General features: G+C 39.6%; 1 protein-coding gene across 2 annotated transcripts; it reads left to right on the top strand.

Annotated features, from left to right (window-relative positions):
- The first annotated feature begins 1,189 nt into the window (after nt 1–1,189).
- LOC131881685 (innexin inx2-like) lies at nt 1,190–12,913 on the top strand. 2 transcript variants are annotated; one of them, XM_059228622.1, is made up of 6 exons: nt 1,194–1,520; nt 1,588–1,763; nt 4,143–4,359; nt 10,596–10,829; nt 10,892–11,157; nt 12,626–12,913. In XM_059228622.1, the coding sequence occupies exons 1-6, from the start codon at nt 1,422–1,424 to the stop codon at nt 12,825–12,827; spliced, it is 1,194 nt and encodes a 397-aa protein (XP_059084605.1). In that variant the 5' UTR covers nt 1,194–1,421; the 3' UTR covers nt 12,828–12,913. The 2 variants fall into 2 exon arrangements, with proteins under 2 accessions (XP_059084606.1, XP_059084605.1); XM_059228623.1 differs by lacking the exons at nt 10,596–10,829; nt 10,892–11,157 and having other exon boundaries at nt 1,190–1,520; nt 12,626–12,792.
- Nucleotides 12,914–17,934: the final 5,021 nt, after the last annotated feature.

Below are 17,934 nucleotides of genomic sequence, written 5' to 3' on the forward strand. Positions count from 1 at the left end.
AAAACATTGAAAGTGAAGCACCGACAAATTACATCGCCACGTAAAATGTTAAGCCTGAGTAATAAGCAAGCCTGGTTCCAGAAAAGGAAAATCAGGGTTACTTTTTGAAGCTAATTAACTGGTTTCCGACATTCCACCAGTCATGACATATATGTAGTATTGAGAATGTAAGTTGGCATCCCTAGCTACAACATCCCGTGATTATTAATTTGGTCCCCATCAGTTCTGCTTACCTCTCACGATATGCGCCATCTGGTGAGTCAATGACCAACATCAACCAAATAAGTGACCTCGAAGTAGAAATCTACTTGTGCATTGAAAGTACAAAAGCTGTTATCTCTGTATCATAAAAAAATAAAATGAAACGACTTCATCTGACAACTTTTAATAGAAATGAAACGTAGAGAAAGAGAGTGTCTTTTTGACGAAAGTGAAAGCTTTTTTGTTGCTTTTCGTCGGACTCCTTCACTTCACTTTTTAGCCGCAAAAGTTGGAGATTCTTTTTTTTCATATTCAATCTATGTTTCGGGCTAAACCTTCAAGGCAAATGTACTCCAGCAATGTCTTTATTGCTCTTTTGTTCTTATCACACCGATACCTTTGATCATATTAATCAAATGCCTGTACAACTTGGGAAGTCCTACCCTAACCAAGGCCTTTGACAATGGCCATTGTGTTTTGTTAAACAGACCTCAAAAGGTACTTAGAGATCCCAAATCTATGATATTGGGACAGACTAGAAAGATGGGGACTGTGTAATATTAAGAGAAAGTAGGAAAAGTATCTGATACTGTGCGTTTTCAAAAGCATCAATGAGCTTTGTCCCAACCCAGGTTTTAGGGCCAATTCTAGTGACCGTAGAAGCTTAACCTGCGTTTTGAGAGCAATCCAGGTTAATTAGACCAATCAATCTTCTCTCTAAAATTCGTAATGTGCTTTAAGATATTTAATCGGGCCCGGTTACATCAAAGGCCTTATTTTAGGGGAGAAAACTGATTTGTGGCTTAAATAATGAGTAGCTCATGAGGTACTGTAACAAATTCCTGCGATAAGAGTCCACCAATGCATCCGAGATTGCATGTCGAATACCGACCGGGGCCCAGAATGTTGTTGATTTTTTCTTTTTCAACTTTGTCAAACAAAGAGACTTTTGAGTGTCCCTCCTCCTCTCCTCCAAAGTTAGAGAAAACCTCCTGATGAGAGGGATGCAACAATGCTCGGCTTCCAGAGATAAGTTTGGACAAACAAAAACCCGCGCAAAAAATCCGTTCAATGTGTCTTCTTGATTTTAGATGGCCTCAAGGCAAGGAATTTACTGTGATATCACAGATCATATCAGACTTTGATTTGCTAATAAATACCAAGAAGGTGTGACTTTGTAACTCTAGGATCTGACAACATTCAGTGGGTTGACATTCAACATGAACGACCAACTGTCGGAGCACCTTCCTCGGATTGCAATTCTGAAGTCGAAGATCCCTTGGGAACGGCTCCCCGTGATTTTCAAGCTACATAGCCAAGTAAGCCCTTGATCCAGAGAATCTCTTTCATTATCGGAGGTCAGACTAAGTGGTATGCTTGGTATAGGTGACAGTTGTCGGGCTGTTGGTGGCCACGTTTCTCGTGTCAACCTACGGCTTCGTCGACAGCTCGGACTCGGCCATTCAATGCTACAACGGAAAGACTCCTTTACCAGAAGAAGACGAAGACGAAGACGAAGAGGATGAATGTGAAAAACACGACACCAACCAAATCCTCAACAGGTACGTCGTACATATTTGAGAATCTGCGCTTGTAGTGGTACCCTAAGGATTATTCAGTCAAGGGGAGATGTGTATTGGAAAACGAGATTTTCACTACCGAGTTTCCAAGGTCTGTTAAGGGTCTGTTTGCAATGTCAATGAGGCATTGGGCAGGGCTTGTAGGCATGAATCGAATGACTTGTGACAAAATGACGGAAGCCCGTGAAACAACATCGGAAATGGGCGTTTGCCTCCAACGTCAAGTTTGTCAAGTCACGAAAGGAGAGAAGAGCTAAACGGCATTTCTAAATGAACTTCTTGTGGTGTGCCACGAGACAAAAAAGTAGAAGTGGCTAGATAAATAACGAATACTAGTTGTGTACTGTATGGGGTGAAAAAAATATATACATGTGTTTTAGGTGTTTGATATATGCCGCCCATTTAATGCTGAATTAGATCGTAAAAAGACTTAAAAGGAAGTAGTTGAAGCACAGAACAAACGAGTATATCATTCTTCATGAGAGATTATGAGACGTAATTTTATCTCGTGGAACGGATTAAATCCAACCCTTTTCAAGGCACCGTCAAAAATATAGCAATTCATGTAAGTGAGTTTATATTCAAGCCAATACGAAAGAAAACCGGAAGATCGGGGCAAGATAATATGAGTTAAGGGTCACCCAAAATGTGGGTTTTATTGGACTTTTCCAATTTCAGGTTGTTTCTAAATGTCCTTGGCTTTCAGGATTTGACACTTTGACAATTTTACCCCTATTGATTGCATTTGCAAATTCTTATTTGTTGCACTTGAGTTTTCAATTAAAAGCCCATTTTCGTGTTGCAAAAACACCTTCAAACTGAAAAACATCAGAAAACGTTTTAGAGTCCTATGGTTAACCTGATTTGCCACAAATTCAAAGAGTAGGCCAAATATCAAAATTGTATATTTGTTTTCAAAACTAACAACTACTACTAGGGTGAGTCTGGACTCGAGCCCGAGTGCACTCGAGTTTTTTTTACTCAATTTTAGAGAAATTAGCCGGACTCTCGACATTTGTAAAGGACTCTATTCTGGAAATGTCCAAAAATGTTAATTTTTTCTTAGAATTTCGCAAGACGAGTCTATTCTCTTTTTATGGCTCTAATAGAAGAATCGAGTCTGGACTGGGCGGTTCCCGCAAAAATTCAAGAAATCAAACGATTCGTACGAGTCCAACTTTTGGCGGACTCGCCCCAACACTACTAGCTGCCTCATGAATTCTTTTTTGATATATTTCGGGTTATTTTCAGCGACCTGTTATGTCTTCAATGTTAAAAGTGAGAGGGAAGGTACATGAATGACCATGTTACCTGTATCATGGCACACAAAAAATGAATTGATGATGAGAGTCAAATCAGTGTTTATCCGAAGGAATAGTTATGTGGGCGACTATGGTCATGTCCATTGTTTACGACCTTTTTCGTGGGTTCACAACAAGACGTTTACATAAAATTACTAAAAAGATAATCTCGCGTCAAAACTTCTGAATTGAAACAAAAATTGAATGAATTGCAGGAGTTTGTTTTGGCTTACTGTTTTGGCTTGAAATTCGGATAAAGGAACCTCCAAAAAAATCACGAAACAAGATATCGGGACTGTGCTTGTAACCGAACTCTGCTTTTTCTGGTGGATTATTATACCAAATTAGATATAAGGGATATCTCCAAAGAGTCCAACAAGCAGCATTGAGGCTCAAATACATTGCATTTTTCTATAAATTGAAGTATTATGCTGACTTCCTGCTGTTTGGCCCGATTGGTTTAAAAGATATTGCTTTTTATTTCTCGAAATGTCGGATTTTTAAGTACAAAATAATTGGTTTCAATAAAATTGGTGCTGATATCAGGATTGTTCCTGAAACCGAAGGTCCTATAACGAGATTTCATTGAAAAGCTAAAGCTTCATACAAGTTTGCAGAATAATGCCAACATTTGTAGACAAAATTGCAAAATTTGCAACTGTAAAATATTTGGAGAAAGAAAAATCTGGCATGAGGGAGGGAGTAGGGAGCCCTAGTTTTTCTATATCCGTATTGTTGTTTATTCATTATTATTCGTTATTTAACGCCCAAAAGGGTTTAATTTCCATGGCCCAATTTCTGATATCATTCATGACTAGCCAAGTAAATTATGAACTGCAAAACACTGGAATAGATCATAGCCAGGCTACAGTCGACTCGAAATGAAACAATAACTAGGAGACAATGATCAAAGTTTCCATGTCGAAGCAAATTCAATTTACTCATCGTTATGGGTGCCTCATAGTAGCCATTGTTAGGGTGCTTGCTACTGCTAAATTTTTGAAAATGCGTCTTACAACCACCATTGAACTCATGATTATTCCCTTGAATATTGTTTTAGGTATTGTTGGATATCCAGCACATTTACACTACCCAAGCACTTCAACGGGGTTGCGGGCCAAGACTTTCTTTATCCGGGCATTGGGCCGTTCAAGGAAGCGGATGAGCGGATCTACCACGCCTACTATCAATGGGTGCCATTCGTCCTCTTCTTTCAGGCCTTGTGCTTTCTCGCTCCGTTTATCTTGTGGAAATCCTTGGTGGGAGAAAAGATCGAGGTAGTAGCCAGAGCCCAGGATTTTATAGCGCAGGATTGAATCGTAGATCGAGAAAAGGTTGCACGATACAACATAAGTTGGATCTTTTCTCCATCTAAGATTCACTCCTTGGCTTTAAAAAACTGGGCTCTGATATCGGATAAGGCCTTTAATGGTGTTATGGTTGAGGCTTTTGTTTTGAGAAGGCTATAGGCAGAGAATGACGAAAAGAGGCACGGTTCTTTTTATGTTCCACTTTCAATGAGTTAAACAAGTGCTTTCAAGATTAACGAAAAGGACAGTAAAGTGCGAGGGCGCTCAACGTCATTTTCCTTGTAGACCAAACGTCTCACAATCAAGCTTCGAATTACAAAGAAAAATATGGTCAAATTTGTAGCGACAAGCTATTTAGCCAATAAAAGTTCCCACCCTTCTCTTGGCTAACTTCCCTTGATAATTCCTCCATTGACTTGGATGAGTACGTAAGAGTGTTTAGGAACATTGCTTCAGTTTTTCTTTTTGTTCCTCGGAAAGCAGTGCTGCACTTAACTTTCTTTTTTAATACATCATTTCAAACTCCAACAAGATTGTGAATCTTAGGAACTCTTGCAGAACTATCATTGGAATTGTTTGTAGAATGAATACACTCAGTCGGCGAGTGCAACTTGTAGGTCGTTTGTAGCTATTTCCGATTGTTAAGTTGATTCTTAAGAAAAAGGGACCCTGAAATGATTAGAAATGGGCGAAAGCAGATCCCTAAATTCTTTGGTTTTGAAAGTGCATTGGCTGATTAAAGTATCAAAATTAAAAAGATTTGCCTCTATTTGATTATTTTATAAAACATTATACAATACTTAAATTGAGAAGCCAACAAAATCAATTTAGGGAACAAATGCCATCAAGTAACCCTGTATATCTCACAATATTCCCATGAAAGATCCATCACAATAAAGAATTAGAAATCAAGCAATACATTCTTGTTGTAACCGAAATGTTGCAAAATGCACTTTCTGTGATATTTTGTCTTATTTAACATATATGATAAGATAGGGTGACATACTTTCATAGAACATATACTATCAAAGAATGGACCGTAATTCAGAATAGAAAGTTTTGTCAGCAGGTTGTTCAATAAATTGTTAAAGTTAGACTTTTGCCAAAATATATTATCAACAACTGAAATATACCATAAATTGCATTTCTATTCAAATTTATTCCTCAATTCGAGCCACTGCTTATGAAAAAGCATTTACCAACCCCAGATTAGGACATCTATTGGACAAAGGTTTTTCAATTTAAATTTATCTGAATAGTGAAAGAGATCCAAATTCGTTCAAAACTTTGATTTGAAAACTGTAGAGTCCCCAAAAATCTGTTGATATTAAAGGAGAATAGTCTAACTCTCAAGAAAAACTTAATTCGGTGAAAATGTTCCACTCATATCAAGTTTTTCAAGATTGTTTAAGTCTTCGTCACCGCGCCACTTTCCCTAAGGGCGACTTTACACTAGGTTGGAAAAACAGGATTGAATCCGACTTGAGGATTGAAGTGGGACTAGTGCTGGGGCGAATCCAGCAGAGGACTCGGGTCTTTTACTATTACTCAAGTAGAACAAAAAGACTCATATTACGAAATTTAAGCCGTAAAATGAGTTTTTTTCTCACAAATTCTGACTTTAGTCTTTTAGGAAGGACTTGGAATCGAGCCTGGACTTCCCCAGCACTAGTCCCACTTCTATCCTCAAGCCGGATTCAATCCTGGTTTTCCATCGTAGTCTAGAGCAGCAATTGGATTCTATCCTGGTTTTCCACCGTAATGTAAAGCAGCAATCGGTTTCAATCCTGGGTTTCCATCGTAGTGTAAAGACGTCCTTATTCAAAATCAGAAAATGTGTCCTTGAAAATCGGAAAAAAAAACTTTTTTCTCGAGCTCCTTCTTTGTTTGATTTGCTTCCCTTTAATACAGCTGCCAACTCAAACTCGTTGATGGACCAAATATCATATAAAAATTGAAAGGTAATAAATAGACGAATTATAACCTTTCATCTTAATATTACTGGTTGTAGAGTGAGAGGCTAGTCCAGATGGGTATATTCCCATTTCGAAATCGACGTCTCAGTCGCTTGAAAAGCTGGAGGAATTTGCGATCTTGCGCAATCTCTCTCAGCATGTTGGTGTAGCCACCAGAGCGAATAGCGTTCTTGACTTGTTTTTTTCCAATGACCCTGATCTGATCCAGTACGTCCATGTGACGCCTAGTTATCTGTCAGATCATCATGTTCTCGAGATAGGGTCGACCATTACTCAAAAGCCGGCGTGCTCTAGAATAAGACCGGCCAAAAAGGTCGGTCTGGCTAAGTTCAAGTTCAAAGATGAACATTGGCCGTTGATAATAGAAAGGTTAGGGGAGCTTGATCTTATTTCAATGCTGAAAAAGGAATCGTCCATAGATGTCGCCTTAGACAAAATGATTCTAGTTTTTGAGGACGTCTGTTCCAGTCTAGCAATCTCTGAATGTGTTTCACAGGGCGGGGCACATTCTAAAATTCCGAAGTATAGGAAGAATTTGTTCAAAAAGAGTTGCAAACTAGCAAAAAGGCTCCAGAGCACTTTGAATCCAGTAGTTGTGGCTAGCCTTCAAAGAAAGTTGGATTTAATCCAAGGTAGAATTAAGGCCTCCATTGAGACAGATCAGTTGAACAAGGAAAGTAGAGTTGTTCAAGAGGCGAGGTCGAATCCGAAGGCGTTTTTCTCTTATGCAAACTCTAAGAGAAAGATCAAACACCCTGTAGGGCCTTTTGAGGTCGATGGGGAAGCCATAGACAATGTAGGGACTATGGCCAACATACTTGGAGATCAGTTCTCTAGTGTGTTTTCAACTCCACTGAGTTTAGGAGCAACAGTCCATTGCTCTATTGATGAGTTTGTTGGGACTGGCAAGGCTTGTCAAGCTGAGCATTTAGATGATCTTGTAGTCACAGATCAGGATGCTTTAGAGGCCATCAGGGACTTGAGACTCTCGAGCTCCCCTGGCCCTGATGGAGTGACATCTCAGTTTCTGATGAGATGCTCACAGGTTCTTGCTCCTGTTTTCTCGTACTTGATGCGTTGCATCTTGGACCAGGGCAAGTTCCCCTCTTCTCTGAAGGTAGCTCATGTTGTTCCAATTTTCAAAGGGGGAGATAAGTCACTCCCCAGTAACTACAGGCCAATTTCTCTCACTTCGAATATTGCGAAGGTGTTTGAGAAGATCATGAAGTTCAAACTTGTTGAATTTCTTGATATACATGAAGTCCTTCCTCCTAGCCAGCATGGGTTCCGAGCACATTTTAGCACGGTTACCCAACTGATTGAGCATATAGAGCAGGTTATTGAGGGACTGGAGAGCCATGAATCAGTCGATGTAGTTTATCTCGACTTTGCCAAGGCCTTTGACAAGGTAGATCATGGCCTTTTAGTTAACAGGCTCCATGAGATTGGGATCCAAGGCAAGGTTCTCAATTGGCTAAGAAGTTTCATTTGTGGTAGGAAACAATTAGTTAAGGTTGAGGGATCCCTTAGTGACATACATGATGTCAAGTCGGGTGTCCCTCAGGGCTCCATTTTGGGTCCTCTCCTTTTCATCATCTTCATTGCTCCGCTTCAGAAGCTTGGTAGTAGTAACGTCAGTATCTCTTCTTATGCTGATGATACAAAATTGGTAGTTGGTAGGAATGGTCAGGATTCTGGTTGTCTGGCAAAGGTCCTAGACCAAATTTATTCCTGGGTTGCTGCGAGTAACATGGCCTTGAATGGAATGAAATTCCGCTCAATGACCTTTGGGTCGACGCCATTAGACACTCCACTATTAGATGATGAAGGTAAGGACATTGAGCAGGTCTCATCCATGAAGGATTTAGGTGTAGTCCTCCAAGATAATGGAAAGTTCGATGAGCATATCCAGTTGAAAGTTGGTAAGGCTTTTCAAACATGTGGTTGGATATATCGCACGTTTAAGTCCAGAGATAGTGTCACGATGCTAACTCTGTACAAGTCGATTGTTCAGCCGCATCTTGAATATGCCTCTCCCATTTGGGCTCCAATTAGTTCAGCAGGTTTGCAAAAGCTCGAGCAGGTCCAAAGATGTTTTACTAGGAACATTGAAGATATGAGAGAGCTCTCGTATTGGGAGAGGTTAGAAAGGTTGGGATTGTACAGTACTCAGAGAAGGTACGAAAGGTATCTGATATTGTACGTTTTCAAAAGCATTCATGAGCTTTGTCCCAACCCAGGATTTAGGGTCAATTGTAGTGAGCGTAGAGGCTTGACGTGCGTTTTGAGAGCACCTTCAAGCCCTCGAAAATCCAGGCTAGTTAAAACAATGAAGTACATCTCTCTTCTTTCTCGGGCTCCTTCATTGTTCAATCTGCTGCCCTCAAATATTCGTAGGGCTTATGTAGGCGTTGATCCAGTACCAGGATTTAAGTCAGACTTGGACAAGTTTTTGACTAAAATTTCGGATCAACCTTATATTTAAGGATTAGCCAGATCAGCCAACTCCAATTCGTTGGTCGATCAAATAATATATATATAAGTAAAAGTCAAGTAAAATGAATAATCTTCTCGTCTTGAACTGCTGGGATTCCAATCCCGGTAGCGGTAAGGAAGTCCGCAAAGAATTAAAAAAGAAAAAAATCAATAACAAGGAATTGGCCCAATCGGCATTTTATTTGGTAGAGGCTGAATGACAGAGCACCCTCTGGAGCGCAGAACGGAAAACACATTTCGTGCAGCGTACGGGTTTGAAAAGTTCCAGATCCCTTGAATGTTCTGGCAATGATTGGATCCATTTAATTCTTTCAAACCAAACTGGAGAAGGGGTTGGGGGTGTATGCTTGATGTGCTCTGGATCGCCGCAATCCGGTGAGACATCGGTTTGGGGAAATCTTGACTAACGATATTCAGATTTCGACAAGTCCTCAAGTCCAAATAGAATTCTTGAACGTTCATGCGCACTGCAATGGGAACGTTTTTAGGGACATTGTGGCCGACCATTATAGTCGCATGGAAGGATCCTTTCTGGTCGAGCTCAGAACCATCCACAGTGGTGATCTTGCATCTGACCATGGGTCAATAGTGTTGGGTAGGTTGGCCGATTGAAAACGATTGAAACCCATGACTGAAATCTATGCTCCGGTATCAGGTATTGCCTTGATGGAAGAGAAATGCCCACCTGGGGTGTAAAGTTTCCCCTTCAAATGGGAGGAGGAAAATTCAATGGAACAAAGGCGAACCATTCCAGCGTTGATTCCGGCAGAGGTTTTGGAAGTTGAGGATGCAGATTTAGATCTGCTACGACATAAAGAGCTATTGTGACCCGTCCGTTTACAAAATGAACAAGTCGACTCCCTTGCCGGGCATTCATGTTTAGGATGACAGGGTCCGCTACATGAGTAACATGTTTTAGGACGGGGAACAACATTCTTAGGTTTGTCTCCGGAGGGTGATAGTTTTTGATGTTACGTTGGGAGTAACTGGCTTTCTTCAATCCTTGGGCCGCCATGTGAGATGACGAAGAAGGGTCAATTGTAGTGACCGTAGAGGCTTAATGTGCGTTTTGAGAGCACCTTCAAGCCCTCGAGAATCCAGGCTTTTTTAAAAATTGAAGTCCAACTCTCTTCTTTCTCGGGCTCCTTCATTGTTCAATTTGCTGCCCTCAAATATTCGTAGGCTTTATATAGGGGTTGATCCAGTAGCAAGATTTAAGTCAGACTTGGGCAAGTTTTTGACTAAAATTCCGGATCAACCTTATATACAAGGATTAGCCAGATCAGCCAACTCCAATTCGTTGGTCGATCAAATAATATAGATAAATAAAAGTCAAGTATAATAAATAATCTTCTCGTCTTGAACTGCTGGGATTCCAATCCCGGTAGCGGTAAGGAAGTCCGCACAAAAAAAAGAATAAAAAAAAAATTACATTCCCTGTAGCGGTTAGAAAAGCCCCTGAAAAACCAAACAAAGCCATAAACAAAATAAAATTCAATTCAAATTCTTAATACTGTTTACTGGTAAAGAACTAAATGCCTGTCTGTTACATAACTGTGTCGAGTCTAAAAGACCAAATATGGCATATACGTTACATTCAAATGTTGTTTTCACACTCTTACGTCCAATTTCAAATCCTTTCAATTACTGTTTATTTTCCTTTGCAATCATGCTGAGCTTTCGATTTATGGTGGCATTGTAAAACAAGTAAGTTTTTCGTTCTTGTTTCAGATTCTGGTGAAAAATGTAGTCGGCAGGTTCTCAGTTCGCGACAAAAAGACCAGTTATGATATACAACAACTGGCAAATTACTTTGTGCAACGGAAAAAATTCAACAGCCAAGAACACCAAACATGGGCCAGAAATTTCGTAGTGTGCGAATTTCTCAATTTGATCAACGTTGTAGGCCAGCTCTTTTTGATCAACGTCTTCCTTGGCGGAAATTTCTTTAATTATGGATTGGAGGTAACATTTTTGAAACTGAATTGTGTTTCACATGAATGACTAACTTCACTCAAATGAATTAGGTTTTATCCTTTCCGTCTTTGAACCCGGAGGAACGGGTGGATCCTATGTCAATTTTGTTCCCCACAATGACCAAATGTATTTTCCACCAATTCGGCCCTTCTGGTACTTTGGAGAAAGTGGACTCTCTGTGCATTTTGGGTTTGAATATCATCAACGAGAAAATATTTCTCCTCTTATGGTTTTGGTTTATCCTGTTGGCTTTTGCGACCCTCATCGATTTCCTCATTAGATTGGGGCAATGGATCATTCCTAGCACAAGAATCTGGTAAATAGTTATACAGTACCTGCATGACGTTTTGAGAGTGCACTTTACTTACACGGCGAAATATTCAATTGTTTTTCACCTGAAACCTCTCTGCCCTGACCCAATTACCCGCCGTAACACATATCAATTTCGAACTTTTTCAACACGATCACCGATCTTCGCATCAAATAATGCAATTAAGCGTGCAGAATCAACAACAAAAAGTTAAAAAGAAAAAAACTGAACTTGTAGTGAGCCAGACCTATGTCAATTACTCGATTCGAGTAAATTAGTCTAGATCTATTTTGCAAAAGCGCCTTAAAATCGCTACGTATGGAAGATTACAATTGTAACTGCCACGGTACTTCAATAGTATCAATCTTGCGGGGAAAACATGCCTTATGCCTTTTTGAAATTTGGAACTTAGGAGGCAAAAGGCATATTTGAAAAGTCAACAATTTTCAGGGTGGTGATTTCGAATCCGGACAAAATTAAGGTACCATGCCTTAGGTTACGCTCCAAATTGAATTTTGCTTTTTTGAAAAATCAAACGTAAGAAAACGGATTTATTAAATTCGGTTTTCTTCGTTCGCTGTTGTTTGAAACTGTTTTCAAAAAGGTGCCACAAACGATAATCTTCGAAAATATTTGATGAAACATTTTAAGTATATATCAAATATCAAGCGTTTTTCAAAATACTTACCAAGTACAAGTATCAAATGTACATGTGTTACCTTCTTTTGGAGTACATATTATTTAGATATTTCACATCTAAAACTGACATCTTTTCCTGAGCTCAACTAACGATGGAGAGAAAAGTCATAGACGGATATGGGGAGAGTTGAAAGATTTGTAAGCACAAATACTTTCATTGTTGTTAAAAGCCAGCACAATTTTCAGTCCTGGGCTTCTTTCGTTAGGAGATTTGACAATGTTAAAAAAAATATAAAATATAAAAAAAAAAAATGTTAAGATTGCGTAAAAGCTTCCAGTTTCCTCAGTTGCCAGGAGAGAAGCGAAAAATTAAATGCCACTCTGGAGCGTGAAAAAAGGAACGAGAAACTAGTATTTTTTTGGTTTTTTGGGTTAGTACAAGAACAATACTTTAAAATGTAATGGGATTACAGTTCCTTTCTCAAAAAGAGGAACGAATGGCTGTAATTTCGTTACTACTGCCCTGTAAATTTGGCTCAAAAATCTGGCACAGGGAACTTAGGAGAGGTGATTAGAACTATAAAGTAATAACCGTTTGAGTATTCAGCAAACTGTGGTTTACAGTTATATAAGCTTTGGATAATAACACTTTGGAACAGACCTCTTTTCAATTCAATGTTTTGAAAATGGCTTGGCTTTAAATAAAACACTCCTTTTAATGTTAGTAATCAATTTCGAGCGGGGACTCAAGGTCGTTCCATCAAAATTAAGGCGATTTAATCCCTGCCTAACATGACGCAAAAGTAAGTCCAGTATAAGATCTCATTTCTTTTAGGTTCTGTCCTTGGAATAAAAACAACCTTAATGTGCGCCTACAATTCGGAGATTGGCTACTTCTCGACAATATATCTAAATACATGGAACCATCCAATTTTGAGGAGCTCCTGTCCAATATATGCCAAGGACTTGACGAGCCAGAAAAAAGTCAAAGTCAAGACCCATTGATAAGCGATCAACGGGCGGAGAATTGGTGTTGATTTTGAAATGATGTGCAAGTATTTGTCAAGGGTTTTGACACGATATGACCAGTTTTCTACAAAAATATTCGACACGTGTGCGAATACGGGGCCGACTTGTCATTTCATGGTTGTTAGCTAGCTTCAATAAGGAAGAACCCCGGTAAATTGGTGAATAAGTTTCTTAAGATTTATGATAGACAGGTTCTTAACTTGTTTTATCTCACCTTAGATATCAAGCAGGGAGCAGAGCCTCCCTCTACCAGTATATGGTTGGCGCAAAGCATGAGAAAACTGGAAAAGCTAGATATTATATTCTGTTTATTTGTTTATTGCATGTCCACTCAAGCATCAAATTAGATGAAATGATGAAATAGAGTGACGGAAAAAAAGTCGAAACGAAAAAGAAGAGAAAAGGTACCGCCATGAAAAGAGGAAAAAAGGAAAGCGAGTCTCAGTGAAGAAGCAGACTTGGTTTTTAACTCTCGTTGTCACTAAAGGCATATTGCACAACCCTTTTTCTGAAAGTGTTCACGGTTGTAGCTTTTCGCCCATCAAAGGGCATCCCCTTCCACCGTCGAGCTGACCGCAGAAAGAAGAAGTGGTAGCGAACGTGAGTTCGAGCAAACACTTCCTTCCCTTTTTTCATGTTACTACCCTTGGTTATTGGATGTCCTCTTTTTCCTCAGCCCGAAAAAAGTCTTCCACTAGGCCCAATGGCGCGGAAGCTATCTTCTTTGTTATGATCTTGTAATCTCCTTTTTTGTAATGTTTGGATTCGTAACTCTTCTAGCCTTTCGTTGTATGACAGATTGTGGAAACCATGAATTAGCTTTATGGCTCTTCTTTATACTTTTTCAAGTTTCAATACATCTCCAAGATTCGGGGGGCTCCATACCTGAGAGGAGAACTCAAGAAGCGGCCTAACATAGATTTTGTACAAAGCACAAAGGGTGTCCTGATCCCTTGTGAGGATGTTTCGCTTGATCATTCCAAGTACTTGGTTCACTTTTGAAGCCAACGACGCACAGTGTCCACTAAACGTTAATCGGACATGGAATGCCACCCCAAGATCGTGGTGCACAGAGCTCTGAGTCAACGAGATCGCCATACATGACGTAAGAGCGGGCAGGAATCAAAGAGATAGTCCCAGAGCTCCAGACCACACATTTTGAGACGTTGAACATCATCTGGTTCAAATCAGCCCACCTGCAAAGTCCATCCAAGTCTCGTTGAAGCTCGCTCACTTCATTTGTCCTCGATATCGACCGAAATAGTTTGACGTCATCCGCAAACTTTATTATATTCGATCCGTGGGTGGGCTGTAGGTCATTAATATACACCGAAAACAAAAGGGGACCCAACACGCTTCCTTGTGGCACTCCTCCAGACGTCACTTTCGTCCAATTGGGCTTTTGCCCATTGAGTACAACTCTTTGCACCCGGTTGGTCAACCATTTCTTTATCCATTCAAGGACCGACCCCAAAACACTAGATTCTCCAATTTTGTGAGACAAAATATTATGGTTGACTTCGGTTGACTTTGAGAAATCCAAAAATATGGCATCCACTCCTTGCCTTCGATCTAAACACCAAGTCACATAATCGTGTAAAAGGATATGACTATTCTGGTTATATGTGACTTCATTGATTCGACATTGTTATTTCTTGCACCAATGCTGTTGTTTAAAGTCTCATTTGGGATTTCCCCTTAAAATGAGCTAATACTAGAATTTGAACATCTTACTCTCTAAAGTTTAAAAATGGATCATTTCCTATATCTATGTTTTTTTCCATAAGCCAGGTGCTTCAAATATTGTTAGATACGTTTTTTGGCTTTTACAAATGTATTTGATGAGAGAAATTGAGAAGAGTCATTATTTTTTTTTCATAAGAAACATATATCTTAGTTTTAGCTGTAAAATAAAAGTAGAATTCATACACTACTCACAATTATAACAAAGTAGCATTGGATATTTGATATATGGTTGCTAAGCTTTTTTAAATTCATGACTTAATTTTAGTTAAAATTGACCAGCCACAAAATACCTTGTTTACAGTTTAGCTTTGACTTTTTAATATTATCAAACACTCATTTTTATTGTATATTTTGGAAATTGGGATGATGTTGTGGTTTATGTGCACGAGCTTTGTCGAGACCTCGTCATGAGCAATGATTTCAGCTGTACCCTTTTTGTAAATCACTTTCATTTCTACCATCACATCAAATACATCTCTCGTTACTTTACTACTCGCTTCATCTTTACTTTATCACTCGAACGATCATGCGAGAAATCAAAAACATTAATGAAATGGTTTTTCTGTTTTCTACAAAGGTTAGTTGCTACTAAATGTTAACGTGTTTTAACAAAGTATGCATTTTATCAACTTGCTGGTCAAAATCTAGAATAGGTAAAGATATTAGAAGAGATAGGGTCTAAATTTATTGCCTGTCAAGCCACTTTTGGACAATTGTATTCACTTTTGGACACTGTTTGGTGTCCAAAAGTCAAGCTGATTCCCATATTGACCACCGTGCTCTCGCGTGAAGAGAAGCTCTGCATCTGGCAAGCCTTCGCTCTTCAATTCAAACTCGACGGCATAAAATAGCGAACGCATTCAAGGTGTCTTGACCATATGGACTTTCTTCAACTCTCACTTTTATGAACTTCATGCGAAGAATGCCCCTGGCTATTGAATAAAGAGGGCCACGGTTGTGAAATACGAGACCGCCCTTCAGAAGAAATGATGCTAAAATTTAACACTTCAGCTAAGTAGATAATGATCTGCAGTTTCCAAAACGAATGACCACAAGTTCATTTATTGATGAAATAAGTATTTTTTAAAGGTTTTAACTTTTGAACGAGTATTTGAATATCCCGCCAAAACTTGTTTCGAAGGACCATCGAAAATGGCAGGGATAAAGATTCAAACACAATGGGACCTACTATTTATGAAACATCGTTTTTAGAGGGAGGTTCAGGGCAAGAGATATTCACTAATGATTATTATGATCCAAAAGGCAATACCAGTTCATCATGACATCTGTGAAGGTAACATAACTTCAAGGTGAAGAGATATTGATAAAAATGAGGCATGTTTCGTACCAAAGCGAATCGAACATAATAATTCGTATTGGGCTAAACCAACAGAAACAAAAATTGAAATGGCTATGGACAAACACGAAAGGACCAGGTCAAAACTATGTCTTGTGTGCATGGACCGCAGTTTTGTGTCCATTGCCACTTCTAATTATCTTCATTTAGTGAGGGAGTTTGTTGTCGATGGATACGCTGTGGAAGATCCAAGACTTCCGAGTGGACTGTGTTCCAATTGTTCATCGAAGCTCAGAAAGTATGGGAAAGGAGACTTTAGTATGGTCTTATCCGAGTTACCAGACTACTCATCTATTATGAAATTCCGCCCCTTCCGGGAAGAACAAATATGTATTTGTTTTTTGTTCTCGAAATGTAAAACTGTTGGCTTGAAGTCATCTCGAAAACGATTGAACAAGAGGTGGAAAGGACAAGGTGCAAACTACAATGTTGAGAAGTCAACTAATTGTCCCTTGAGCCGTAGCATATTCTGCATGTACTGCTTTACGCTAATTTACCGAGGATGCCATCACACATGCACCTCTGAGACGTTGAGAAGCAACATAAAAAAGCATTTTCCGCAACGAGACCTTGAAATAGTGGCAAGCGACCTTTTGTCGAAAAAACGTAGCCACGGAGAGAGCCTAACCTTAGCTACCAGAAGCACTCCCTCCACATTTGTTCGGAAAGACAGGAACTACAAGCAAATGGCCAACAAGAGCCAGAACGAACTCTCTGGAAACTATTCTCACAGCCAAGCGATGCACAGGTATCAGTGATAACAAGGTGTTAAAGTTTGTCAAAGTCATCAATCAAGATGTACCAGTTGAACCAGGAATCAAAAAGGCCTTAACTAGTGCGAATTCGGTTTACCAGCCCCTATTCGACGTCTATGAAGAAATTTCTCCCGTCACCGGAAAACTTCATCCAATCGTATTTTGCAACAATCCTTCCCAACTGTTTTCACTTATCTTGGAGAAGCGAAATATGAAAACATCCGATGTCTTTCTCCGTTTGTCAATTGATGAAGGAAAGAACTTTCTCAAAGTCAGTGCGTGCCTTGTATGCCGGGACCCAAATCAAGAGTCTGGACGATTCAAAACCTCAGGTGTCAAAAGAGCCTTAATTTTGGCTATTTCACCCTTGAAGGAGTGCCACGATCACGTCAAACTCATCTTGTCTAAGCTTGACTTGAAAGTTCCCGAAGACTTAGAAGACATTTTTTCACAGGATTTGAAATGTTACAACACTGTCTGCGGGCTCGGTAACCACAAAAGCACTTACCCTTGCATTTATTGCTTATGGGTTAACGGTCAGTGGAAAGACACCAAGTTTGAGGATCGCACTTTGGGGAGCCTTTCAGATCAATATGAAAGGTTCAAGATCGAACCAAATGCAAAGCCTAAGAACTTCTATTCAGTACAGAGGGAGAGATTAATTTTTCATCACAAGCCACCTGAAACACCGATTCTTCATTGTTGCGCACTCCCTTGGCTACACATTCGATTGGGAATTATCAACCACACCTACGGCAAACTTATTCTTCTTGTCCCCGAGGCCAAGGGTTGGCCAAAGCAAGTCCATATTCATTCAGAAAGTTATCATGGAAGTTCCTTTGAGGGTAACGAATGTCAAAAGCTCCTTCGAAATATTCCTATCTTGAAGAAGATCCTCGGTCAAGCCAAAAAAATCGAGATTGGCCAAGCATTCGTTGACGTCCTAGAAGCATTTGATCGGTTAAATTCGAGCTTATCACAGGAAAATATTGAGATTGAAGACTTCAAAGATTGTGTACAATCGTTCAGAGAAGCTTGGAAAAAATCGAAAATGTCTCTGATTCCAAAAGTGCATTTGATTTTGGATCATTTGAGCGAGTTTGTCGTGTTGAGAGGAGGCAGACACATGAACCTCTATGCAGAGCAGGCTCATGAATCCCTTCATTACGAATTTGAACAAACGTGGATGAAATATCAAGTTAAAGATGTGGGAAACCCGCTTTACAAAAAGCGTCTTTTGCAAGGAGTTTGTGATTT

The sequence above is a fragment of the Tigriopus californicus genome, chromosome 6 (genome assembly GCF_007210705.1).
Source record: "Tigriopus californicus strain San Diego chromosome 6, Tcal_SD_v2.1, whole genome shotgun sequence".
In the NCBI taxonomy this organism is placed as follows: domain Eukaryota; kingdom Metazoa; phylum Arthropoda; class Copepoda; order Harpacticoida; family Harpacticidae; genus Tigriopus; species Tigriopus californicus.

Coding starts and splice junctions, on each gene's coding strand:
- LOC131881685 (XM_059228622.1), top strand. CDS start 1,422: ATGAACGACCAACTGTCGGAGCACCTTCCTCGGATTGCAATTCTGAAG. Junction 1,764..4,142: donor ACCAACCAAATCCTCAACAG/GTACGTCGTACA, acceptor ATATTGTTTTAG/GTATTGTTGGATATCCAGCA. Junction 11,158..12,625: donor ATTCCTAGCACAAGAATCTG/GTAAATAGTTAT, acceptor CATTTCTTTTAG/GTTCTGTCCTTGGAATAAAA.